The sequence below is a fragment of the Tursiops truncatus genome, chromosome 1 (assembly GCF_011762595.2).
Source record: "Tursiops truncatus isolate mTurTru1 chromosome 1, mTurTru1.mat.Y, whole genome shotgun sequence".
Lineage (NCBI taxonomy): Eukaryota > Metazoa > Chordata > Mammalia > Artiodactyla > Delphinidae > Tursiops > Tursiops truncatus.
The window spans coordinates 161,082,567-161,109,676 of NC_047034.1; the positions used below are offsets into that span (position 1 = coordinate 161,082,567).

The window sequence follows — 27,110 nt, forward strand, 5'->3', positions numbered from 1 at the left end:
CTAGAGTGCTGGCTTCAGCAGCACATATACTAAAATTGGAACGATACAGAGATTAGCATGGTCCCTGTGCAAGGATGACATGCAAATTTGTGAAGTGTTTCATATTTTTACTTAAAAAAAAAAAGATACAAGCTAGGTGTTTTGACAGCCAAAGGGGTTAAGCCTCAGATAATTTCACAGTCATGCACTCAGCCTAGCCACATCCACCATTAGAGCAATTGAAAAGAATGTTGAGAAGACACGTCAGTCAATAAACCCCAATTTGTATGTTGATCATAGGTAATAAATCACCATGTTGGGAAGACACCTCCCTGAGGATTGCTGTAATGAGTTGGTAAAGTTCTGATGAACACTTTTTCCAAGAGTGCACCCCAAACAGGAACGATGTAGTGCCTCTCTCACAGGCTTGTCATTTATGCGTCTGGTGCAGGACCTGCCACAAAATAGGAGCTGCAAAAACGTTTGTTGAATCTGAATCTAATTTCCGTAATAAGTGCACCTTTTATTGAGTTCTGTGGTGATGAGGAAGGCGTCTCCAATGTGCAGGGACCCTGAGAAAAGGCCTGGGAAGGTTAGGCAGCTGAGTGCAGCTGCCTCCTGATGGATTCCCTCCCCTTGGAGAGTCAGGGAAGCTAGAACAGACCGGTCTGGTTGCAGATGCCACTTAGGGAAGAAAGACAGCTTGTCTCCTTGTGTGGGACCCTGATAATTTCCGGGAAGTTCAAGACATGATACTTCCACGAAGCATTGTATTCAAGCTTGGCCTCACATCTCAGTCACCTGTGGCACTTATGGAAACTATGTATTCCCAGGTGCCACTCCCGAGGTACGTAGCAGGTCTAGAACAGCCCTAAACATCTGAGTTTTTAAAGCTCTCCAAGTGACTCTGATGCCTAGGCCAGGGTTGAAAACCATTGCCCTGTGGATACGGATTGTCAGGCGCGCAGTAATTCTCTCCGCCCCTGAAGGGCAGCTTTCCCTCCTGACCCAGATTCAGGTGACCTGACTTGATCGTGTGTGGACTGAGGCCAGAGGCTGGGATTCTCTTCTTTGTAGTCATGTCTTAGGTGGTTTAGGGTAACCACGCTGTCACAGAAAGAATCAGGTGTCCTTTAAACATCCTGGTGACTGGATGTGTCAGGTTACACCAGGTGGGGTCATGGTGTCTGAGCGAGTCCGAGCAGAGTATTCCCCGACCTGCTGTGGTTTGCGATACTTGCACTGTGGGCGGAGCTCTGGGAACAGCAGGGAGGGAAGGAGAAAGAGTCTGCTCAGATCTGAGAGGTTGCAGAACTCCTCAGAATGCGGCCTCCAGGGACCTCCTGTTCTTGTGTCAACATTCTGAATGTCCCTCTCTTCATTCCTCTTGGCCCCAAACATTCCAGCTGTTCTCTACTAAGGCCTTTTCCCTTGGTCTCTTAGAGTTTCTTTCTTTTATGCCCAAAATGAATCCCTTAAATAAGCACTTGGGCCTTTTTCATGTAAAGAATTGAACTGCTGACCTAAATGAAGCAAGACTGCAGGAGAAAATTACAAAGATGGGAGAATTACAAACATTCCAGAACTTTCAGAGGTCCCCATGACCATCAGCCCTCATGCAGAGTTCTGGATTCTCTATGATGTAATTCCAAGAAACTCCAATGTCCTCTTTCCTTTTGTTCCTGGAAGTCCCATTTTAGAACTTGATTGTCTCTGGATCTTATAGTAAAAACAGCTCTCATTTATTGTGTACATACCATGAGGCAGGCATTGGGCTAAGTTCTCCATGTATATTATGGATTTTAAGAATCACAGTAGGGGCTTCCTGGTAGCGCAGTGGTTAAGAATCTGCCTGCCAATGCAGAGGACATGGGTTCAAGCCCTGATCCGGGAAGATCCCACATGTCACAGAGCAACTAAGCCCGTGTGCCACAACTACTGAGCCTGTGAGCCACAACTACTGAAGCCCATGCACCTAGAGCCTGTGCTCCGCAACAAGAGAAGCCCGCGCACCACAACGAAGAGTAGCCCCCACTCACCGCAACTAGAGAAAGCCCACTCGCAGCAACGAAGACCCAACGCAGCCAAAAATAAATAAATAGAATAAATAAATTTATTTTTTAAAATTAAATGTTAAAAATAAATAAATAAAAATCACAGTAACCCAGTTTGCTCATTGCTATCACCATTTTACAGATAAGAGAACCGAGGCTCAAGACACTTGAAAGTCACTCGCCCAGGATCATACAACTAGGATGTCCCTTCTTTACTAAAGGTCCATGATATAGACATAGGCCAGAAGAAACAATGACAGTCATTGCGAATGTTTTTTGAGCATGAGATGGAGTATAATACTGGGAAGAAGATAGGTCAGAAGAGAAGGCGAAATTCTAGGTCATTCAGGTGACCCCAAGTCTCTGCTCTTTATAGGACGCACAGCCCCCTCCCCACCCCCAGGGAAGATGGTAGGAATGCTATCCTCTGTCTCGTCCCCTTTTCAGGATCCTGACACTTTCATAAAACAGCATCCTAGTCATCATGGCTTTCTCACCTGCCTGCTGCTAGCACAGAATGAAATGAAGCTGTGAAACCTCTGGACAAATACCCTTTCTGTCTTAGCCAGATGGAATTTGGGGGAGCATGTGGTGGGGACCCAGGTTGTATAGGTGGTGAGTTCTCACTGTAGGGCACTGTTTACTCTCAGGGGATTTCTTCTTTTTTACAGTTGATGTCAGTGTTTAAAACCAAAACTCTGTGCAAATGACTTGGTTTTTAAACCAGAATTACAGTACTTTGAAAAAAAATTTAGCATTCTGGTTTGGCACCCTAAGAACTGGGATTTGTTTGCTTGTTTGTCTCCTGGAGCTATTTTCTGTGGTCATGAATGGAGAAGAGGACAGAACTCATTGTGCACCTACCATGTGAACCAGCATTTATTCTTCGAGGGCCTACTGAGCGCTAGGTGCTGAAGGCGCAGAGATTGATAATCTGTGGGCTTTTCCCTCAAGGAGCTCACATTCTAGTCCAGGAGATGATCCAGGGGGTAAGTGCTAGGATATCTATGTTCAGAGTCTGTGGACACCCAGAAGATGAGCACCCGACCCTACCCCCTCGGGGTGGTCAGAATGCTTTCTCTGAAGACATGAAATCTAAGTTGAGTCCCCCCCAGAAGATCAGGTGAGCCATATACAAGGAGGGAAAGTAGAAGAACCTGCATGGGCAGAAGCCCAGAGGGAAGAGAAAATGTGGTGTGTCTGACTAAGGAATATTTGTTGGGCGCCCTCATATGTGATCTTTGAGGGAGGAATCTGTGGAAACAGGCTCAGAAGGGACGAGCCTGAAGTCGCAGGAGTCAGACTCAAGCTGGATTTCACATCCTGTGACACCGTTACATTACCTTCCCTCTTGACTTAACATGACGCGGCCGGGTTTGGGGCCCAGCCCTTCTACCCTCTTTTCCTCATTCTTTCCTCTGAGGGTGAAACTTGGCAGCACACCTCTGAGGGATTGCACCGTAGACCAGGGCTTTCCAACGTGCAGAGTGTCTGGGAGGAAGTTCTTATCATCCGGCCCTCTCCTAGCAGCTCCTGCAAGCACGCTGGTGTGATTCCAGGTCTTTCCCACCCTGGATGGTGTGGGAAGGGTCTTCATTTTAGAGAAGGAAAAGCAAAGATAACATGAGGCTAATCTGTGGCTCAAGGGGTGTCATTGGGGACCACCTGCAAGAGCACTGGCCTGGCTTGTAGTCCCACTCATTGTTAGATTGAGGACATCACTCCAGTCTCCATTCTTTTCAGTTTTTTGTTGTTGTTGTTGTTGTTTTGTTTTGTTTGGGGGGGTTATTGAAGTATAGTTGATTTACAATGTTGTGTTAGTTTCTGGTATACAGCAAAGTGATTCGGTTATATATATATATTCTTTTTCATATTCTTTTTCATTATAGATTATTACAGGATACTGAATATCGTTCCCTGTGCTATTCCATTCTTTTCATTTGTTTTTTGATAAAAGAAAGGGGTTGACCAAGGTCAGCAGCGGGAAACATGGGAATGCGTGCCATCCCCCCGCCCTGTCTTCTGTGCCAGTGACAAATCTTCACAGCTCCCTTTTCTATGTACCTCAGAACCTACACACCTCTTTGCCTCATTCTCCCCAAACAACACTCTTTCCTGCCAAGACAAGATGAGGCCTCAGCACCCTTCTCAACGTTATCCTGCAGCCGTGGAAATGGTTCTGAGGCTTGAGTCCTCTGATCCAACAATCGTCCAGCTCCGGCAAGTCTGTGAAGCTGAAGCAGGTGTTGGACTGCCTGCTCGCCAGTGTTTGCTCCAGGGAGCAACGATGTGACTTGAAATAAGTGGTCCTGGGCACAAGATTTCACCAAGGGCCCCCTTTGCCATTGGTTAGTTACACAATCAGAGGCCCAGCAGGCAGGGGCTGCATGGTCATCGTCCTACCCATCAAAGAGAAAAGCAGCTGCAGGCGGGGCCTCTGCCCCCTGCTGTGGCCCAGTCATGCTCTCTGAGGCAGCAAGGAGAGTTAGGCCTCAGCAGACTAAGCAGCAGACTCTCTGCAGCTCCCTTCACGCAAGTTTCCTGATGTTAGCAGTTGTAGAATATCATGGTGCTCGCAACCTTCCTGGTAATCTTAGCTGAGGGAAGTAGGAGATTGAGAGGGTAGGGAGAGGGTTTCTTTGCCAACCCTGGGTAGAAACTTGCAGAAGTTGCCATCTGTCTCTGATTCCCTTGCATTCAAAGCGATTGTGCTACAGAACAAAAAGTCCTGAATGGTGGGAAGGCAAGATGACTTGGAGACAGAGAACCCGGAAGAGGCGCAGGGAGGAAATCGGGAGTGTCCGCACACCACGAAGAAACACAGAACCCGTGAGCTTTGCCCGGGAGAGGCAGAGAGCCCAGGACTCCATGAGAAGCCCCCCAGCTGTGGCCACCAGCATCCCCTGCTTCCTCCACAGTTGCCCGGTTGTGCCCTACTTATTAACGATTAATCAAATGCCCAGCACTTCACTAAATCACAGAAGGAGGCTTGTTTGTGACCACGGGGACTGCAGACAGACCCGGGAGAGCCACGTAGGACATCAGCTACCTTCCCCCAGTGCTCTGTGATGGAACGCACATTCTTGGCTCTCTGTAATGAGCAGAGGAGAAAGTCTCCGTGGCCCATGACAACTCTTCCTGCGCAAAATGACGAGGGACCACTTTGAGGTGATTGAGTGGAAGATGCAAGATAAGTACAAATGGTTGCTAATTAAATGCGGAAGGCAGGAAAGATATCTTAGCAGAGCTGGCTGATGCCCGCCTTACACGGCCAGCATAACTGAGCCAGGCCCCAGAGTACTGGCCTCTTTTTCCCCCCTCTCAAAAGGCTCTTTCTTCTGCCTGCTTTTGTCTCCCTTGTAGTTCATATGGCATCACAGGTGTACAGCCTTTGCCTCAAAGGAGCCATTGTGACCTTATCCAGTGTGGGATCTGTCGAATGAAGGCAGAGGCATCCCTCCGAGTCGCGTGGCGCCACTACTCACAGGGGAAGGGACTGAACAGTCTTGGGAAAGTGTCTTGAGATCCAGCCAGGCTGTGTTTGGGTGCCTCCTTTGCACTCCATAACACAGCCACCAGTTCCTTTGGTGAGTTTAAAGCAAAAAAAAACAAGGAAGAAATTGCTATCATTACACCCGAGGTCCAACTCTGGAATTCAGACTCGGCCCGGTTTTCCTTCCTGTCTCGGCAGAATGGTATCCTTGACGACGCTGTTAGAACTGTCTGCAGGAACAGCAGTGTCTAGTATTGATGGCATTCCGTGGGGCAGGCTGGGGCTGGTCTTCCTGGTGAGACGCAGCTGGACCAACACACCTCCCCCTGCGCAAGCAGCCTGTGTCAGGCCTGTCCCCGCCCTCACCCACCTCTGTCTGCAGCTTCAACTTTCCGTCTCCTGCCCCACTCCCCTTGCCTCCCACTTCTGTGAATTTCAACTGGTGCAGAGCAGCTAGGCTCCCAGAAGACCAAGAAGAGAACTGGGAGCAGGCTGCAGCCCAGTGCAGCACTTTTCAAACTGCTGTCTGGGGTACTCAGTGTGCTGTGAGGGTAGTGTTCTCAGCTGAGTTAACTCTGGAAACTCTGGGTTACACAAAGCCACGTGGGTTTCTTTACTGGAGGACTTCTCAGAGCCTTTATGACTCTAATGTGCAGTTTGAATCTTATAAAGGGAGTTTAGTAGGCAGCGTTTCCCAAAAGTATTGGACCCCAGGGAATACCTATTAATATCTCCCAGGACAGAGATTCCACACACACAGTGTAGGGGATGCCGGCTTAGTGTTCGACAGTCTGAGCTTTGGAGTCAAGCTTAAGATCAAGTCTTGCCACTTACTAACAGCTTAACCTTGGGCAAGTTACTTAACTTCTCTGAGCTTCAGTTCCCATCTGAAAATTGGGGTGACAACACCCTCCAGACAACTTGAGGACTCAACAGCATCTTGTATATGAACACTAAGCACAGTGTCTGGAGCTTTAATTGTCCAGCCAGATCACCCAGAATAAGTTTATCTACTATCCTAGACTGTACCTACACGCAGCTGACTCACCTCTGTGTGTCCAGTGCAGAGCACCCTCTGCTCCATTCCGTACTGCCGGCCACCTGCTTCAGGCTCCAGATGTAACACCTTCCTCCCCACTCCAAGCCACTCTTCTTTCCTCCTATCTCAACATCCAGTTGCCCAAGCCTGGGAGCCATCAAAGACTCCCCAGCCACCCCCATGGAGTCAGTCGCCAAGTGAAATCAATGCCACTTTTTATTTAAGAGATTCCAGGTTATCAGATCCTTCTCTCCATTCCCACAACTCCAACCTAGACTGCACCTGTGCCTGGCCTACCATCAGGTCAGATTCTTTACCATTCCCTCTGGCAGGAAATCCTTCGTTTCTCTCAGTCCACCCCATAAGCTCCTGTTTATCCTTCAAGCTTCAGCTAAGATATCACACCTTCCGAAGTCCCTTTGGTAACCCTTTGCTATCCCTCCGGCTGGTCACACACTCAGTTGGCTTTAGCACTACAAGCGCCCTCCCAGCGTTTCCACATGTGAGTCCCCACGCCATCAATCTCCTGGGCAGGAGATACTATTTTTTTCAATCTTTAAAGCCCTTGGCACAGTCCCTGGCGCTTAGTAGGACTGTTGATAAATATTTGTTTAATTAAATTTACTTGAATTTTCCAAAAAGTTGCCGTCTTCCTTTGAGTGATTCATTGATTTTTTTCAGAGGTATAGCCAGCTGTTTCAAAGGTTTCCTTGGATAGTCCCACCTCTGACAACAGCTAACATTTCTTCAGCATCTACTGTGTATCAGGTACTCTAGCAAGTGCTTTATGTCCATTAACTCACCTAATCCATGAGCTGACTTCTAGTGTTCTCCCATTCCACAGATGAGTACTGTGAGGTTCAGCTAGCTGGTCAATGACTGAGGTAGGATTCACACCCAGGACTACCTGTTTCACTCCAAATCCATGTTCTACCCTTCTTCTATGAACTGAGAGCTACCTGTATTCTTATCCTGACCACAGTCATCTAGATTTTTAAGAATTACAAACGTACTGCAAATTTGATCTGCACTCTCCTGTGAGGAAAAGAGGCATGGGTTTTTGCTTAGATTGAACTCCCTTAAGGATAATCTCCGTTTTTATTTGTACCCATCTTTCAGCGGTATTTTCCTAAACAGCCCAGGACCAGGGAGAGCAAGTACCAGCCTCAGTAGCTAAGTCCTTGGGGTGTAAGCCCCTCCCGTGACTCCCTGACTGTCGCTTTTGCACCACATTTTCTCACTAAAGAGGAAAACGGGACAATTTCTTTAAGAAGCATTCTCCAGCACTGTTGTGGTCCCAGATGCTGTGCTGAACACTGAGTTAAGACTAAAAGTTCTCTGCCCTCCGTGAGCTTACAGCCTAGTAGGGAGACAACACACATTCTGACTTTAAAACTCAGTGATAAGTAAAAAGTGCCCTGAACTGAGTCTGAAAGACCTGGATTCAAATCTGAAGTCATATCTGCACTCCAAAATCCAGAAAGCTCTGAAAACTAGCAGTTTTGTTTTTTCATAACTCATTTGGAGGCAAAACCTAATCTGGAGTGAAGTTTTTATATGGTCACTGTTCAACCCACTTAGTGTGAATATTCCTACTTTTTGCTTCAGGAACAATGTGTCTGATGGGAGTGCTGCCTATCCCCCAGGGAGAGGTGCAGCTAACACACGGGCCTGAACTCTGGAGGACATCCGGCCCCAGGAGTTGGAAAAGGAATGTGAATTTATGCTTTGTGATCAGTTGAAGAAAATGTATGAAAAGACTTCATAAACTAGATGGTCTTAAATGGCATAGTCACCCCCATCTGTGTAATGGGAGCACTGAGGGTGGAGCAAGTGATTTTTCTCAGGGCCAAGAAGAGGGTCAAAAGATGCTTTAGGGGACAAAAAAACAAACAACCCAATCCAAAAATGGGCAGAAGACCTAAACAGACATTTCTCCAAAGAAGATATACAGACTGCCAACAAACACATGAAAGAATGCTCAACATCATTAATCATTAGAGAAATGCAAATCAAAACTACAATGAGATATCATCTCACACCAGTCAGAATGGCCATCATCAAAAAATCTAGAAACAATAAATGCTGGAGAGGGTGTGGAGAAAAGGGAACACTCTTGCACTGCTGGTGGGAATGTGAATTGGTTCAGCCACTATGGAGAACAGTATGGAGGTTCCTTAAAAAACTACAAATAGAACTACCATATGACCCAGCAATCCCACTACTGGGCATATACCCTGAGAAAACCAAAATTCAAAAAGAGTCATGTACCAAAATGTTCATTGCAGCTCTATTTACAATAGCCCAGAGATGGAAACAACCTAAGTGCCCATCATCGGATGAATGGATAAAGAAGATGTGGCACATATATACAATGGAATATTACTCGGCCATAAAAAGAAACGAAATTGAGCTATTTGTAATGAGGTGGATAGACCTAGAGTCTGTCATGCAGAGTGAAGTAAGTCAGAAAGAAAAAGACAAATACCGTATGCTAACACATATATGGAATTTAAGAAGAAAAAAAAATGTCATGAAGAACCTAGGGGTAAGACAGGAATAAAGACGCAGACCTACTGGAGAACGGACTTGAGGATATGGGGAGGGGGAAGGGTGAGCTGTGACAGGGCGAGAGAGAGTCATGGACATGTACACACTAACAAACGTAAGGTAGATAGCTAGTGGGAAGCAGCCGCATGGCACAGGGATATCGGCTCGGTGCTTTGTGACCGCCTGGAGGGATGGGATAGGGAGGGTGGGAGGGAGGGAGACGCAAGAGGGAAGAGATATGGGAACATATGTATATGTATAACTGATCCACTTTGTTATAAAGCAGAAACTAACACACCATTGTAAAGCAATTATACCCCAATGAAGATGTTAAAAAAAATAAAAAAATAATATGACAAAAAAAAAAAAAGATGCTTTAGGGGAAGTAAAATTTCAGCCAGGTCCTAAAGGGTGAGTTCAATTTCTCACTTTGCAGAGAAGCTGTGGAAAAGGAATTCTGGGCTGAGGGAAGAGCGTGTAGAAAATGTGCAGGAAAAAAATGTCTTTAAGTAGCTTGAGCACGTGGAGTCTGTCAGCTTACAGAAAAACTCTGTCAAACTGCAAGAGAGAAGCAGTACAGATGATATAAAGGGGCAGCTAGTCCACAATCCATTTGCTCTGGGCAGGATTTTTCTCTGGAGGGCAGACTTACATATGTGTTCACAGAGAAACAGTGGCGTCTGGGCTGACGCCTCCCTCCTTATCCTGGTGGAGAGGCTGCGGAGCCCTCCCCCTGGCCCCCAGCTCCCCAAGCAGGCCCAGCAATGGTCAAGGCTGCCCACTACTCCAGGCTTCTCTTGCAGCCCTCTGCGTGGTGTGGGGTCAGCCCTTCACCAGCCGGCTTCTCTAGCGTCAGACTGCCAGGTTCAAACCATAACAGCCACTCACGACTTTTGGTGGCCTGAAACAAGTTCTTTATTGCGCCTTTGTTCCTCCGCTGTAAAATCAGAATAATATGAAAGCTCACACGGAAAGCACTCAGCTGCGTGCCTGTCTGGTACATACTCAAACAGTAGTTATTATTATTACGAGGGCTCTCCCTCCTCCAGCTGTGTATAAATACATACATTCCGGGCTTCCCTGGTGGCGCAGTGGTTGAGAGTCCACCTGCCGGTGCAGGGGACACGGGTTCGTGCTCCCGCCCAGGAGGATCCCACATGCCGCGGAGCGGCTGGTCCCGTGGGCCATGGCCGCTGAGCCTGCGCGTCCGGAGCCTGTGCTCCGCAACGGAAGAGACCACAACAGTGAGAGGCCCGCGTACCGCAAAAAACAAAAACAAAAACATACATTCCTTAATACTTAACCTAAAAGGGAAAAAAAAGCCCTTTCTGTATTCTCTCTGCCCTGGTCATCAACTCCTTCCTAGTTAACTATTTTCTGTAGAGAGGGTTTTTATTTTGATTTTTTGCAGCTGTTTCTCAATCATGGTAAAGCATGGCCTCCCTTATTTTGGTCATAATCCAGTACAGGGATTCCCAGGTTGGGTCCCCAGGGGTCCTCGTAGGCAGTCAGAGGGATTCCAATGCTCATTTCAGGTACTGGTTTAGAGCAAGGTAAGTAAGAGAGCCAACTCTTAAAGTGGATAAGCCCCACCCTGACCAATTCTCTTACACTGCGTAAGTTCATCATCTCCAGGAGCCTTCATTTCCTGCTTGATAGAATGGGAATAGTCATACTTTCGTCACAGGGGTCTTACATCTTAGATTATGTGTTTAAAGCCCTTAGCACAGGTGTGTTATACCTGGTGTATAATAAACACCTCACAAATGCCTGCCACAATTACTACTACTTAGTACAAGCGATTTCTTAGAAATCACACTTTTACCCCAAGTGGAGCCTCAGGTATAATTAAAAGATCAGATTTCAGCAGGAAGTGGGTGGAATTACATCAGCTTAGTGCAGTGACACTGTTGCCTAATGCTAAGAACCTCTGGTTGGCTTTTATATCTGCCTTTGGTGAGTAAAAATAAGGAGAATTATTAACAAGTCCATTTGGGCAGAGAAAAGCACTGCAAACATGAAGTCTCAGAGGTATGGAGAGAGACAGAAAAGGAATCTGATAATTAAAAGTCATGAGGATCCATTGGTCTAATACACTGATCAGTCCTTTCTGGTTGGAAGGTCTCCTTTTATTAAAAAAAAAAAAAGCAGCACATGGGCATTGCCACTGGGCAGGTTTTACCCATTAACCAACATTCCAGTGGATAAAGACGTTAGTCCCCTGATGTCTACAGCACACCCACTGTGAGTACTCTGAGTTACCACACAGGCTTGAAATGGGAAGAGCTCTTGGAAGTGATCAAATGCAAGTGGGGGTGAGGGTGGCATCACCCCCATTTTACAAATGGAGAAACGAAGGCCTAGAGCAGGGAAGAAACCTGCCTGCGGTGACGCAGCCATCCTGTGATGCAGTTCACACCTGAGGCCCGCAGCTCTCCACCCAGCATCCTTTCTGACAGACCAGATCCTCATCCAGAAGGGACATCCTTCCAGGGGATGAACCACAGTCACCCAGGGAGTTCTTTCCCAACTCCATGGGCCATCTCTATTTCCCTCACCACTTGGGGTGCCCCTTATCTAGAGATTCTGATTCAGTAGGTCAGCCCTGGGGCCTGAGAAGCCATAATATTAGTATACCAGGTGATTCTTAGCATCGCTAACCACTACTAAACAATGCCCAAAGGAGTTTTAGCTATTTTCTGCGCTAGAGTGGGCGGTGGAGTGGAAAGGTTACTAGGGACTTTCCATTTGCAGTTAATGAGCATTACTCTGTGTCCTGTACTAATTCCTTATAGCTCCTCTCTTTCTTAACAACCCTAATTCCTGGGCACACAATGGCAGCTCAAAAATGTTGCTGCCTGACCTACTTTGGGGAGATGATTTGAGCAAAAGACTCCCTGGCTAGCCTGGCTGACATGAACATCTCTCTCTGGCTTTGTGCTTAGACTGAAGAACCTGGAGCTGGCTGCTGTGGGCGGATCAGACGTCCATGTGAAGATGCTGGCAGCCCCTGTCAATCCATCTGACATTAATATGATCCAAGGTAACCTTGGTTTCTGTGGCTTATGTTAATTGGCTTTTTTGCTTAGCCGCCACCTGGGTTTCATTCCTCCCCAGGTGTGGGTGTGAAATTCCTGTGATTAGCAGCAGCTGTTCTCCAGATGAGCCGTCTACAGGCCGTGTGAGCCCTCTCTGGCCTCCCCTCCCTGGAATGTGAGGCTTTTTGAGTTAGGAAGATTGCAGCGGGGAGCAAACCAACCCTTGTGAAGTGTGCGATATGCTGGGCTCATTTCCTATATTATCTTATCTAATCTTCATAATAGCCATGAAGCTGAGGAGTATTATTCCCCTTTACAGATGAAGAAGCTCGGGCTCAGAGAGGTTGGTTAGTTACACAGCTGGTCAGAGGCAGAGGCCAGAACAGGCTGAGGTCTGTCTGACTCTGAAGTCCATGCTCTTTCACTGCCCAAGCTTCACTGGATGATGCTGTGCTCTTCTCCCTTAGGAAATTATGGCCTCCTTCCCAGGCTGCCTGCTGTTGGAGGGAATGAAGGTGTTGGACAGGTCGTAGCAGTGGGCAGCAGTGTGACCAGGGTGAAGCCAGGAGACTGGGTGATTCCAGCGAATGCTGGTTTGGGTGAGTTTCTCCAGGTGTCTGCAGCTTTTTGTTGTTTCAGATCCTATTTCATCCGCAAGATACACGTCCGTTCGTTGTCTCTGTAAGTAAGCAGCACAGGGTTTATTATTAAGTCCATATACCCACCTCCAGTGGGGATGGAAGCTGGACCAGGAGAGCGGCAGTTCTGTTTCTTTTGCTCAGGAGGTGATACACCTCCTCTCATCACTGTGGGCGCATGTTGATCGGAGCTATGAGTCTCTGAATCCCTACATCCCTAGGGAATGTAGGGCTCAATGGGGAATCAAATAAGACAGCCCCTTCCCTCCAGGAGGTTAAAACCTAATTGAAGACATCTCCAAACCAGCAACCTCCGTAAAGGGAGTGCTGCAAGTTCACAGGAAGCCGAGGACACTTCTGGCGACTCTGTGTGAGAGAGACACGGTCTTAAGGAAGGATCAGGGCTTCGTGGAGGAGGCTTCATTGGAAGGGACCTTTGATGGATGAATTTTGGTAGGTAGAGATGCGCTCCAAATTGTGGCATTTAGAGGAAACGAAATGAGCAAAGACACAAGGGTGAGTTTGGGAAATGGAGGAGAACCCAGTGTAGCCACAGCAGAGGATGAGCATGTGAGAGAGGACTGCAAAAGTGAAGGGGAGGTTACAGAGCAGGTGGGGCCGCCTGGGGAAGGCCCTGCGAAAGCCATGCTGAGAGTTAGAGTTTTCTGTGACATGTGGTCAAGAGTCTTTGGTGAGATTTGTGTTTTCGTACTTGGTCGTTTTTGAGGCACAAACATTATACAGATGGATCCTTACAGGAGCCACAAGAGGGAAGCAGAGCTGACATCCACCCCATTGGACATACGAGGACCTGAAACCTAAGAAGAAGCCCTTGTCCAAATGCAAACAGCTAACTAAAAGGAGAGCCCCTTGGACTCTTGTCTCCTCCGTTTTTCCCGCTACACTCCAATGGGAGGACCCTTTGGGTTATAACTTGCAGAGAGTCAACTCAAACTTGTTTTATCAGAAAAGAAGTTAATTGGTTTGTGGAACTGGGAAGTGCAAGAGATGGAAGGCTTCAGGCACAGCTGGATCCAGAAACACCAATGCTATGAGACCTCTTTCTCTTATTCTCATTAGCTCTCCAATGGGATCTCCCCACACAGTGATATAGGAATAGCAACAAATATTGACCACTCCCTTTGTACCAGGCACTGTTGTAAGCACTTTACCTGTATTTACTCAGTCATTCCCACAACATGATGTGGATACTGTTATCATTCCCATTATGCAGATGAGACTACAGTAAATGTAAAGGATTAAGCAATTTGTCCAAGGTCACCCAGCCAATAAGGGTGGAGGTAAGATTCAGACCCACTCTGATATATACCTTTCATAGATGGCCACCAGCAGCCTGAGGTTTACATCATCCTGAGAGCAAACGAAGAAGCATGTCCTCTACAATGTGTCCAATACAACCATATCCATCCCCCAGAAGGGCTCTGACCAGCCCTGTCTGGATCCTTGCCCATCCATGAACCTATCACTAGCGGGTGGGCTTAGGCCACTCCAATTGCCCTGGTTGAGTCTCTTGCCAACCTCTGTGGTACAGAGAGTGAGGCCTTGTGGTCGACAGCCCCAGAGGTTAGGAAGGAGCAGTTCTAGAAAGAAAAATGTACCAGGCGAGAGAAGACAGCACCAGGAGTCTACTAGAAGTTCTTTCCTTCTCTGAGATGAGGGAAGTGCCAAGAACGGCCCCACCCTCTCCGAAAGTCCCCTGGCAGTGAACGAGCACAGCCAGGTGAGCAAATTGAGATGTGTAAGGATTCACTGGATACTGACTGGTGCTTCGGGCCAGCCCCCGTGCAGAGTGACGGGCACACAACGTGGGTCAGACACAGTCTCTGCCCTCAAAGTGCTCTTGGCTGGGAGTGGGAAAAGAGCACTTAATACAGTGCAGTGTAATGAGTGGTGTAATCACAGGATGAACACAAAGGCAAGAGTTCCCTATCTTGGGAAGCATTAGGAAAGGCTTCTCAGAGAAGTGATGCTTGAACTGGGTCTGGAAGACCGTAGAAGTACAGCAAGGGGAGGAAGGGCTTCCCAGGCAGGGAATGCGGCATGGGCAAAGGTGTGGTGACGGAGAAGGCAGGGCATCATCACACTGCAGGTAGCTCAGTATGGCTGGGTCATGGGTGGATAGGGAGAAGAGGCCGGAGGGGTCGGCTGGGACCTGGTCGTGCAGGGCTCGCATCCACAGTCACTGGGGGCCTGATGAAGAGTGAACGTGAGGAATGATTTGATCAGATCTGTGCAGTGCAGAGAATGCTCTGGAAGGGCAGAGGGTGGAGGCAGGAAGCCAGTGAGAAGGTGGCTGAGCAATCCACGCTTCAGACGATGAGGGCCTGAGCAAGTGGTGCTGTAGGACTGGAGAGACGGGGTGGGCCTAGAAGCTTGGCGAGGTTGGAGAGAATAAAGGACATGTGCCAGGCGTGTGCGTAATTGCACGTGTGTGGGGGGGTGATAGCCAGAGCAGGGATTTCTCCCCGGAGGAAAGGTGATTCTTTTAAAGCAGTCGGAGAGGATGGGGGCGAGGATTTTATCATTGTCAGGATGCTAATTAACTCAGTTTATTCAGTAAACATGTTGTGAGCACCTGAGGGCGCCAGGCTCTCACACACAGCAGTGAGCAGGCATGGTCTTTCTTCCAGTGAAGACTGCCGTGTAGTAGAGCAGCAGTCATTAAAGAGATACGTCCTCAGCTGGCCAGATCTTGGGCATTTTTCATGCACTGAGCTACTCAGCTGTTGCTGCGCCTGTAGCCAGCTTTTTCCCACATGCAACCAATCCCAAGGGAGACAGAGCCAGCTAATGTGTGAACTGGCTTTCTCATTGGAAACACTCAAAGCCCCCTGAGGCAGCTTGGGGCATAGCAAGCACTGGCCTGGGAATGAGATACAGGCCCTCCTTCCACCACCACCACCCCACCACCCCATGACCTTGTTTAAATCACAACTACTTTGAGCCTCAGTTTCCTCATCTCTAAAATGGAGCTAATAGGCGTTGCCTTGTCTGTGTCAACTGAGGGAATACATACAATGATCTTTGCAGACACTAAATTTGCGGCAAACTTTTTTCTTAAAGGGCGAATTAGTAAATATGTTAGGCTTTGCAGGCCGTTCCACTTCTACTCAACCTTGCCAATGTAAATAGCCATGAATGATACATAAAAAGCGGGCTGTGCTCCAATGAAGCTTTATTTACTAAAGCAGGTGGTGAGCCAAGTTTGGCCCATGGGCCATAGGTTAGGGACCCCTGCGTTAGATGACAGAGATGCTTAAGGGTCAGGTGCACGTGAGTGTGGAATGGGAGTCCTCAGAACTCGGGCCTGGGAATTCAGATCAGAAAAGGAGACCAAGGCATGTTCCACACCTACTGTGTACCCGGCACAATGACAGGCTGTACAATGTCATCACTTAATCTTCACACTACAGTGGGAGTGTTATTCTCTGTATTTCATAGATTAGAAAAACTGCAACTCAAAAAGGGTGAAGTGATCATTCAAAGTCAACACGACTAGTGAGTGGCAGAGCCAGGGCTTTTAAGCAGGTCTCTCCAACTCCAAAGTCTAAGCATTTCTACTTTAAAGCCCTGGAGGCTGACGTGGGTGCTGCCCCCATCCCATCCCACCCAGGTCCTCTTAAGAAGAGGATTAGGGACTGCCAAGCCCCAGAAATCCGTGTCAAGGGTTGGATTTCCATTGTCCTGCCACTAAGGGGAAGTAGAAAACACCTTTGATTTCACGCACAGAAAGCCATTCACTAAGCGTCTGGCACAGAGCAGAGTACAGTAAACGTTGACTAAGATGAATGAGGGTGATAGTTATGAAGATGACGCTGAAGATCTGGAAACCAGGCTGCACCAAGCCCAGAGACAGACAAGGCGCCTCCTGGACTCCAAAGCAGTCCTTCAGTTTTTCAACCTCTTATTTTCTCAGCCAGAAATCTACTCTGGGATTGACACAGCCTTTAATGAAGAGTGTTCCTGCCTCCTATCGCCAGTTCCCGGCCCCTAAAGCCCACCTCGGCTCTCCCCTCCTGCAGCACAGCTAGCGGTCTAGGCTGGCCCCTGCTCCCCACACTGGACCACGTAGAGCCAGGGCACCGTCAGAACCCCAGCCGCTGGGTCATGAGTCACAGTCGAGCGCTTTGGAAGGGTAGGCGAGGGCCCCTGAGACGTCGCAGCCACCAGACGCCAAGCTAGCAGGGCTCCGAGTCGTCTCCCTGAGGTGCTTCGCAAGTGCGCGGCAAGCCAGGGCTTGAACCCGCATCTGCCTGACTCTCTGCTTTGTACAGGACCCCGCCTGCACGGGTGAGGACCTGTCACCCAGTGCTCATCAAATCCTGTTGGTGCTATCTTCAAAACATAACTCGAGTCCATCTGCTTTTCCTCATCCCCACTGCCAAAGTCGAGGCAACCATCACCTCACATCTGGGCCCCTCCAGAAGCCCCCTGATCGGCCTCCCTGTTCCTACTCTGCCCACCCCTCCGCTCCCCCGCCACCGTCTTTTTCACGCAGCAACAAAGTGATCTTAAAGCATAAATCCAATCACCTCAGACTTCTCTAAAATTAGAAGCTTCCTGGAAGCTTCCTGGGACTTCCCTGCCAGTCCAGTGGTTAAGACTCTGCGTTTCCACCGCAGGGAGCACAGGTTCGATCCCTGGTCAGGGAATTAAGATCCCGCATGCCGTGCAGTGTGGCCAAAAAATATATAAATAAATAAATAAGAAAATTAAAGCTTCCTATCACTAAAATAAAATCCGTTCTTTATGCCATGACCCTGAGCCCTTATGTTTTTCAGACTGCAGGCTGTGACCCATTAGCGAAATCAATCCAGTGGGTTGCAAACAGAATTTTTCTTTTGTTAAAGTTGGTCAGAATAGAACAGAAAATAACAGTACATCACACAGAGTAGGGTAAGTATTGTTCCGTGAAACTTTGGCTTCTGTTATGAATCTGTGTATGTGTACGTGTATTTACGCATGTACGTGTACAGAGTTAGACTGTAACACACGGTTACTGTGAGTCAAGACCATGAAAGCCTGTGATCAAGATCATGACGTCCATCCAGCCTGTGCCACGGCCGCCATGTCTCCAGCCACTCTTCCCACCATTCTCTCCCCTCCGGTGTGCATTCTTCCTGCTCCATTCCTATGTCTGTCCTGCCTCAGGGTCTCTGCACACGCTTCTTCCTCCACTGGAATGTTCTTTGTGGATTCTGAGAGGCTGCATCTCTATCCTTCAACTCTTAGCCTGTCGCCTTCTCAGAGAAGCTGTCCCTGACTCCCATCTAAAGTAATTCTCTCCTCTCTCTCCCTCCCTCCCTCCCTCCCTCCCTCTCTCCCTCTCTCCCTCTCTCCCTCTCTCCCTCTCTCTCTCTCTCTCTCTGTATAACTTAGAATTCTTGTATTTGCTTGTTCGTGTCTCACCTATTCTGCTCCACTGGAGTGAGCACACTGCGAACGTAAGGACTGTGTCGTTGTTGGAGGGGCCTGGCTCACAGCCGGTGCCCGATGAGTATCTGCAGACGGAAGGGGGCAGCCCGGGGAGCTGGGCGACAGGGCAAATCACGGCCTCAGTTCCTGCCCTGTTGAGTGAGGACTTTTTTTTTTTTTTTTTTTGCGGTACGCGGGCCTCTCACTGTTGTGGCGCCTCCCGGAGCACAGGCTCCGGACTCTCAGGCTCAGTGGCCATGGCTCACGGGCCCAGCCGCTCCGCGGCATGTGGGATCTTCCCGGACCGGGGCGCGAACCCGTGTCCCCTGCATCGGCAGGCAGACTCTCAACCACTGCGGCACCAGGGAAGCCCGAGTGAGGACTTTAAATTGGACATTTTATTATTCTTTTGTCTAGAACTGGAATGTGGTCTGGGGGTTAATGAGCATTTTTTTCCAGTTTACAGGATTGTTTCACTTCCCATATCTCATTTGATCTGTGCAACAGTTCTTGGGGGAGGCCAGTCAAGGCTCTTCTTGCCAGTGTCATCTACATATTAGAATAACCAAATCTCAGTGACTTAGTGCTGTGCTCAGACTAGCAGAGCAGCAAAGCCAGGTCCCACACCCCGGCCTTTGCCTTTGGCGTTCATGCTTTTTCCCATAATACCACCCGAGTCACCCTGCCTTAGGTGAGAATGAGGGCCGAGTGGGAAATGGGGCTTTCTCAACTTCTCTTGCCCTGGTAATGATGTTGCTGTCTCACCCTCCGAGTCCAGTAGTTTGAGCTCCTCAGCCACCTGCTGTGTGACACTAGCTAACTCTGCTGGTAACTGGCGTGGGAATAACACAGTGTCCCTAACGTAATTATCACGAGGACTCAGACGTTCAAAAAGGCTTCGGGATTTTCCTTTTTCTCCAAGTATTACTGAAGTCCGCTGTCCTCGATGCCCGTCCACTGAGGAGGGGGAGTGGGGTTGGGCATGGAGGGGGTCCTTCCTTACTCCCCTGGCCTCCCCCCACGTAGGAACCTGGCGAACCGAGGCTGTGTTCAGCGAGGAAGCGCTCATCTCGGTTCCGAGTGACATCCCTCTTCAGAGCGCCGCCACCCTGGGCGTCAATCCCTGTACGGCCTACCGGATGCTGATGGACTTCGAGCAGCTGCGGCCAGGTAGGAACCGCAGTGGGTGGGCAGGCCGGGCACTCCTGACTGGGGTGTGACCCGTGTCCCGACCCCGAGGCCTGGGAACTTACCTGCGAGGAAAATGGCCCCAACCTGGGTGGTGGTGTTGCTTTACATGGAAAGGTGTTAGCTTGGATCCTGGAAAACATGCTGAAACCTCATGAGGAGTACACCCTAGAAAACCGCTGAAGGGTCACATTCCCTAGAGCTTGGGATGGAATTCTGTCATTCAGCAAAATCGTATGGAGCTGTGCTGAGCTCTGGGGCTACAAAGCCAGACAACATAGACACAGTCCCTGTGTTTTCAATAAAATGCTGAACTTAGTGTTAATCTTTCCACTCAGCACTGCCAGAGCACTTTGCAGTCCACATACGTGCCTTTCCATGCATTGCCCCGTCAAACGCACTGGACGTCAGAGCGGTGCAATGAGGTCCACAGCACGGGTCTGAACCCCAGCTTCGCCTCACTAACTGGGAACTGACCTCTCAAATCATCAGACTTTTCATCCATAAAATGGAGAGTAAGGGGTTCTGAGGGCTCACTGAAACATGCCGTGTGACACTTAGCACAGGGCCTGGCATACAGCCCAGTAAAGGTGCACTGCTGTTATCATTCTCCCTTTTTATAAATGAGGAAACTGAGGTCCAGAGAGGTAAGTTATTTGTATGAGATCACTCAGCAAGGAAATGACAAAGCCAGGTGTTTTATTCCAGGTTCCCCTGAAAGCAGAGCCTAAGAAAAGAACTGGGGGCCGACCGTTCGCTGGGGAGGTGACCCCAGGAAGCAAGAGTGAGGGCCTGGGGACAGGGACAGGGAAGGAGGAAGAGCCAGCGAAAGCTGATTCCTGCCGTGGGCAGCCGGGGCCCAGTCCTGCTGGGGACCCTCCACAGACCCTCACAGAACCCTCCTCAGAACTAACCTCCAAGTGACAGGAGGCTGGGCCACTTACCCACCAGCTCCCGTCCCCCGTGGTTGGAGGGTTACCCCACATACCACGCATATCCGGGAGCTGGCAGGGGCCCTAGAGATCACCCAGTCCAGCTCTGTCATGCCGACGAGGAAACTGAGATGGAGAGATACCGGAGTGTGATCACCTTCGGTGGCAGCTCTGCGTAAGTCTGGCTGAAAACCAGTCCCAGCTTCCTGCAGAGACAAATGCCGGTTCTCCCAGCTGTGGCAGAGCAGCCCTAGGTCTCTTGAAGTGCAGAAAGCCAGCAGGTGTGATCAGGGACCTTTGCTGAAGTCCCAGTGCAGCAGATGTTTTGGTCGCCTGCATCCTCTCCCCTCAGACCCCCTCTGATGTGGGCTGCAGCTGTGGTCGTCACATCAGGCTATTGTGACACCACCCACCTTTTGTGGCCTATTGTGCCCATGGTGTATCTCTCCACCTTCCTGCCCCAGGGCTGGTGTGAAACGTGTGATTTTGACCCAGAGTAAGAATTAACTTTAAATTGTCATCCAGTGTATAGACATATGTGAATACATATGTACTGAAAACCAAAGTTTCGTGGAATAATATTTACCCTCACTATGTGTGATGCACTCCACTATTTTTTTATTCTATTTTCCTTGATTTTAACTTTAAAAAAAAAAAGCTTGCAACCCACTAGGTTGGTTTCATAACCCACTGATGGTGACAATCTGTAGGCTGACCCTAAGGAGGATGGGCCTTCTTCCAGAAACTCCTCTGTCTCTAGCACAAGATCCCTGCTGCCTCTCAAAACCCAGATAGCATTTCAGGGGAACAGAGCCCCTTCCCGGACACAACAGCACTGGGCTCTAATGAGGAGCACCCCGGTGGGTGCTTCTAGGACTCCTGTTTCATGGGGGAGAAACTGAAGTTCAAAGAGGTCAGGACTCATCCCGCCCCGTTCACTTTCCGTTACAGTCAGTGGAGAAGCTGGGACTCACACCCCAGTATGTCTCGTTCCAGAGCCCATGCTTTTCCCAGCATGGCCCGTGGCCTCCCCCGTTGGCTAAGTCCAAAGTTAGGCCTCGGCTTTGACCACAGACTATCTGGAGGTCCCTGTTTCAGGGGCTGCCAGTTTCTCCAGTGCAGCTCTAATCCCATTTTGAGGCAGTGCATCTACCCCTCAAGAAGCCGCAGGCTGTTGATAGAAATGGACTGAGATAACAACCAAGTATAAGTCAGGGCTGACCGTGACCATTAACAGAGACGGCCGCAGAGTGCTGTGGGAGTGCACGGGGGAAGAATCTGGGAAGGCTTCATGTAGGAAGCCACACTCGATCAGTCCTTCGAAGGATATATAGGATTTGAAAATGAAGGGAGATGGAAAGAGGAAAACATTGCAAGCCAAAGAAATAACCTAAGCAGAGACTTGTGGACATAAAAATTGGGAGGATGATGAAGGATGCAAAATCATTTACACAGCAGGGTCTAAGTTGCATCCAGTGTGAACTCTTGAGTTGCTGAACCCTGGCAGGCTTCATGGGTGTTGTAGAGGTTTGGGGGGCACGGGAGAAGAGTGAGCAACAGTCCAAGGACTGAGAAGGCTCAGCAGCAGGTCCTGGGTACTTTCAGAGTCTGAGGACTCCACCTCCGGCCCTATAATAGGATTCTAGGCTGGAAGCCCTTGACCTGTTACAGGTCTCAACTTGAGTCTCTTCCTGGCTCCACAGGGGATTCTGTCATCCAGAATGCATCCAACAGTGGAGTGGGGCAAGCAGTCATCCAGATCGCCGCGGCCCTGGGCCTGAGGACCATCAACGTGGTCCGAGACAGGTGCGTGGGAAGGCCTGATCCCAGCACACCACTTGGGCCTTTCCACCTGGCACCCGCGGGTGCCCACGTTTCCACCAGGTGGCGCCCTTGCGTAAGCGGTCTTCCTTTCCAGCGGGCAGGAGCTGGCTTATAGCTGAGTCAGCCACCAGCACTGAAGTCCAGTGGCTTTTGGCTATAGGATGAATGAATCTGAAATGTAAAGGGAGGGCAGGAAGGAGAAGGCCCTTAGTGAACAGCTAAGAGTTTCTGAGACTCTTGACTTGTGATAAACCTCATGTTTTTAAAACCACAGTTCACATTTGGGAATGTTTTAAGCTGTGTTATTCTTTCTGTGAACCAACTAACCCAGAGCCCTTGTTTCCCTTGCATTTGTGTGATACTTTGAAGTGCACTAAATACAGATGTAAAGGAGATGGGGCAGGTTTGTCATCAGAAAGAGGAAGCCACTTGCTCAGGAAGACACAGCAAACCAATGACAAACTTAGTTTCCCAATTTGTTCTCTCTCCATCATATCCTCCAACTTCCTTAAGCCTCACCATCCACGCACGTGGTTGTGTCTCTTCAGGGAAGCCCAGCCTTGGCAGGAGAACTGATACTCGCTTCAGTTCCCCATCCCCTCCATTGTGCTGACAAAAAACTTGTTCTGTTTGCCTTGGTAAAGAGGCTCAGAGCCACTCCTGGACCGGAGTGTGTTTGCACAACACTCTGAAAAGCCCCTTGAAAAGAGGGGGAAAGGAAGCAGAGTTTGTCGTTTCAGTAGAAGAAATCAGGAAGTGAAATGACTCCTCCCCGAGCCCAGATGGTTTCTAGCGTCCTTGAGCTGACAGGAGCAGTAGAAACCACCCAGTGCTCTCTCACGCCAGTGAGGAAACTGAGGCCAAGAGATGCTGGCATGTGATGAGACTGGTGGCCAGGCCCGGCTTAGCTTCCCACAAAGAGAAACTCAGGTTCTCACAGCTGTGGCAGAGGGGTCCTGGGAGCCTTCCGTGGAGAAAGTGAGCAGATATGACGAGGACCTTGGATTGTGTTTGGTTTCCAGACCTGACATCCAGAAGCTGACCGACAGACTGAAGAATCTGGGGGCCCATCATGTTGTCACAGAAGAGGAACTGAGAAAGCATGAGATGAAAAACTTCTTTAAGGTACCCGTGATGAGGGACATTGCACCTCCATTCCAGGCCCAACTCCCTGAAGAAAGAAATTCACTTGAATTAGAAAAGCTGGCACTGGCCCCATGTCTCCAAAATCCTCCCTTTGTCTCTTTTCGTGGAAGGATAAAGCCCATTCCCTCAGCCAGGGGAAAGCATGCATTAAGTGCCCGGGGCTGTGAGGGGGCAGGAGAGACAGACAAGGTTTAGGAAACCCTGTGTGATTGGTAGTTTTGAATGTTAGTGGTGAACTACGTCAGCCCACACAGCTGAAGTAAATCTCGGAGCTGGGAGAGAGCTGAGGAAACTGAGGTACAGGAGGGAAGAGAAAGAAAAGGAGTCACATTTCCAGAGCATCTGCCTTATATTTTATCTGATAATCCCCACAAAAGCTCTACAAAGTAGGTGCTATGTATTTTATAGGTGAGAAAACGAAGACTTGGAAAAAAAGAAAGGACTTTACTGAGACCACACAATCATAAGTGGTGGAGTCGGGCTGGTTCCAGGCCTCTCTGAAATCAAAGCCCCTTAACCCTGCCCAGCACACCTAGTAAGTGACCGAACCACATCTCAGCCTCTTATCACTGAACCCTGGAGGGACCGGACACACATTTACTTGAGAACACACGCCTCTTGAGAACATTTCTGAAGCAGTAGGTCAGCACATCTAATATAAACTGAGTTGTAAGTGCTGAGAAGAGGGGGAAATGAAGTCCGTCAAAACAGAACATAGGTGCCCTTTGTCTGTTCTTTCCCAGAGGAGGTGAGTTTTGAACAAAATCCTAAAACAGATAACAGGATTAAGCTGGTAAAGAAAAGGCCCTTCCCAGACGGAGTTGGAAGGCATGACTGTCCCACTTTCTTCGCTCCTTCCTGACACAGCCCTTGGGCCAGGGAAGTGCTGTTTGTTTAGCAAGCTTCAAACCCCACCACAGAGGGGTAGCTCGCTCACTGCAGGTCCCTTCTTTTCCAGGACGTGCCCCAGCCTCAGCTTGCTCTCAACTGTGTCGGCGGGAAAAGCTCCACGGAGCTGCTGCGGCACTTGGCGTAAGTCCCTCGGCCCCGTGGGTCCAGTGCACGAAGTCTCCCTCCCGGGATTTAGCCAGGAGGACCACCGAGTGACCAAGTCCCAGTGGCCAGTGCAGGCCAAGGCCAGGTCAGCACGACCCTGAGTAGGAAGATGGGACCCACGTCACGTCCTAGTTACTCGGGCCCTCCCTCTCTCAGCCTCCTCCTTTACAGATGACCATCCAGCTCTGTTCTCCTAGGGACCCCAGAAGTAGACTCCTGGGCGCTCTGTGATAGGGGAACGGGTAAGGATTCATAACCTAGGGGCATCTGAAAAAGTCGCTTAGTCCTAGCTTATTAGCTTTTAAGTTTTTTATTAGCTTTTAAAAATAGATTCTGATTTTAAAGGTAACATCATGCTGTTACAAAACATCTTGAAAGCATGTAAAAGTACAAAGGAAAAGTTAAGCACAGAGCTCACCTATCATCCCACCACAGGGGGATGACGTTGACAGTGTTGACAGCGCATGTCCTTTCCTTCTTTCTTTCCATTAATATAATCTTGTCGAATTGAAGGGCACCTGAAAGGACACTTCCCAACTAGAGCACCAGCATTTGTTAACACATATTTGCTAGCACTCAGTAGCTACAGGGTACCTAGATGGCTGAGACACTGAGGGAACCCTCTAGAACTCAGGCTGGATGGGAATTTGGGTCATGTGACCAGAGAGCTGTAGTCACAATCACAGAGTGTTTACCACACACCAGGCTGTGCAGAGTGCGTGATGTACCCCCTCCGCAATCGCCTAGGTGAGGGGCACTGCTCCCATCCCCGCCCAGACGAGGCCCAGAGAGGGTAGGCAGCTTGCCCGAGTCGCCGTGGCTCCAAGCATACCTCTTCAGCCCTCCTCTGGGCAGCCTCTGAGGCCCGCTGCCATCCCCCCGTGGCTCACGCTTACTAGCTGTGGACCTATGAAAAGTTAGGCAATATGTGAAAAACGATCCAGGTCTCAGTCTCTTCATCAGTGAAATGGGGGGACATAAACCCTTTCTACCTCAGAAGGTGAGTCCAAGGGGCTCTGAGGTCTGTACACAGCGCTCTACAAATGAGAGGTGGGCCCCAGTTTTCTCGTCTGTGAAATAGGAGTCATAAAAGTCCTGCCTTGGGGTTACCGTGAGGATTCACTGGCCAGCACATGTGAAGGGCTCAGACCTGTGCCTGGCACATAGTAAACACCCAGTATACGGTAGCCATTCTGATTAGATCAAGTGTAATACGGGTCCACGGAGGGAGGGCTCGCCCCCCCACCATGCAGGAGCTGCTTTCCAGAGGAGGTGGCAGTTGGAGGGAACTTAAGACCCGACTGGCCCCCGGCCTCAGGCACAGAGAGTTACCTGCCTCTCTCAGCAGCTTCTTCCACCCTGGAGTTCACAGAGCCTCCCTCGTGTTGTCCCAGAATGTATCTCGGGTCTTCCTTGATCAACCAGCTCCTAAAAGAGCCAGGGGAGTGGCGAGGGGAGCACAGGTTAAGTCAGGCATGTGAAGTCCTAGCTTACGTTTTAAAAATTATATGAGCCCCTCTCCTGTTTGACCGCTGGGGCGGGTGTGGGTGTCAGACAGCAGGTCCTGACAATTGCCATTGTCTTCTGCACTGTCCGCACCATTCCTTAGCTGCGTTGTGTCACTGGAGCGTGTACAGGAGAGGCAGTGTGGCCCGCTGTGGACATGTTGCCCAGCGTCATACACCGACAGTGGAGTAGAGCCCGGCCCGATCTGCTTCCGGCTCCACTCCCGACTCGGGTGGTGAGCTTTGCTCAGGGGAGTATTCTTCTCTGCAGCTCTTCCTCAAAGCCTGACTGGGAGCTTAACTCTGGGCTCCCAACCCTGGCTAGACATCGAGGTCATCTGCAAGGGGTGTTTGCTTGCTTGTTTGTTTTCTGTCGTTTTTAATGTAGAGCTTTGCTTCCCAATTCATTAGGTCTGGGTCGGGCCTAGGGACCTGTATTTTTGAACCCTTCCCAGGGATTCTGAGAACGAGGTTTAGGAATCAGGGTTGGAATAGATGCATTGTAACTGGTTCAAGAAGGGCTCTGTCTCTCCCTGCGACCACTCTCTTCTCTCTGGACCCTTCAGGCCTGGAGGAACCATGGTGACCTATGGGGGGATGGCCAAGCAGCCTGTCATCGCCTCTGTGGTAAGCTGGTGGGGTGGGGCGGGGGAGTGCCTGGAGACAGGGGCCTGGACACCACCGTTGTCTAAACTCAGGCAGTGCCCCCCGCCCCTGGGGGAAGCCATACCTTAGGCAGTGCCTGAAGTTCTTGCCCTCAGCCCCAGCATGTCCCTCCTGTGTCCACAGAGCCTGCTCATTTTTAAGGATCTCAAACTTCGGGGCTTTTGGTTATCCCAGTGGAAGAAGGACCACAGTCCAGGTAAGTGGATGATGGCCCCATTACCAAGGGTCACATGAGGGCAGTGCCTGCTGCAGAAGTGACCAGCCACTCTGAGCCCTGGAGAGGTGATTGGACCCCCAGGCCCACAACGGGATAAAGGAAAACAGTCTCTAAATACAGCTACAGTCAGCAAATAGTTATTGGACTAAAGTGGGCTAATCCTTGGGGCACCATATTGAACAAGGCACCCCCTGCCGCCCTCCTGAGGAGCTGACAGTGGGGAAGACTGCCATGGAAGACAGCCAAGGAAAGAGAACCGACTCTGGAACCGGCCTGCCCAGGCCCAAATCCTGCCTCCACCATTACTGGCTGTGGGTTCTGCTGAGCGAGCTGTGGGACATTGGGCAAG

At 49.6% G+C, this 27,110-nt stretch overlaps 1 protein-coding gene and 1 non-coding gene across 2 annotated transcripts in view; both read left to right on the plus strand.

The window, feature by feature from the left end:
- The window catches only part of MECR (mitochondrial trans-2-enoyl-CoA reductase), a 37,075-nt gene that overhangs the window by 1,946 nt on the left and 8,019 nt on the right, over positions 1-27,110 (plus strand). Inside the window, exons 2-9 of the mRNA XM_033839258.2 lie at positions 12,061-12,158; positions 12,621-12,752; positions 19,254-19,397; positions 22,051-22,153; positions 23,194-23,296; positions 24,276-24,349; positions 26,445-26,505; positions 26,668-26,740. Of these exons, the coding sequence (XP_033695149.1) occupies positions 12,061-12,158; positions 12,621-12,752; positions 19,254-19,397; positions 22,051-22,153; positions 23,194-23,296; positions 24,276-24,349; positions 26,445-26,505; positions 26,668-26,740 (788 nt within the window). The remainder of the gene's footprint in view (positions 1-12,060; positions 12,159-12,620; positions 12,753-19,253; positions 19,398-22,050; positions 22,154-23,193; positions 23,297-24,275; positions 24,350-26,444; positions 26,506-26,667; positions 26,741-27,110) is intronic.
- On the plus strand, positions 6-109 carry LOC117309695 (U6 spliceosomal RNA). The gene has a single exon (XR_004524009.1). It is a non-coding gene; the product is annotated as a U6 spliceosomal RNA (small nuclear RNA).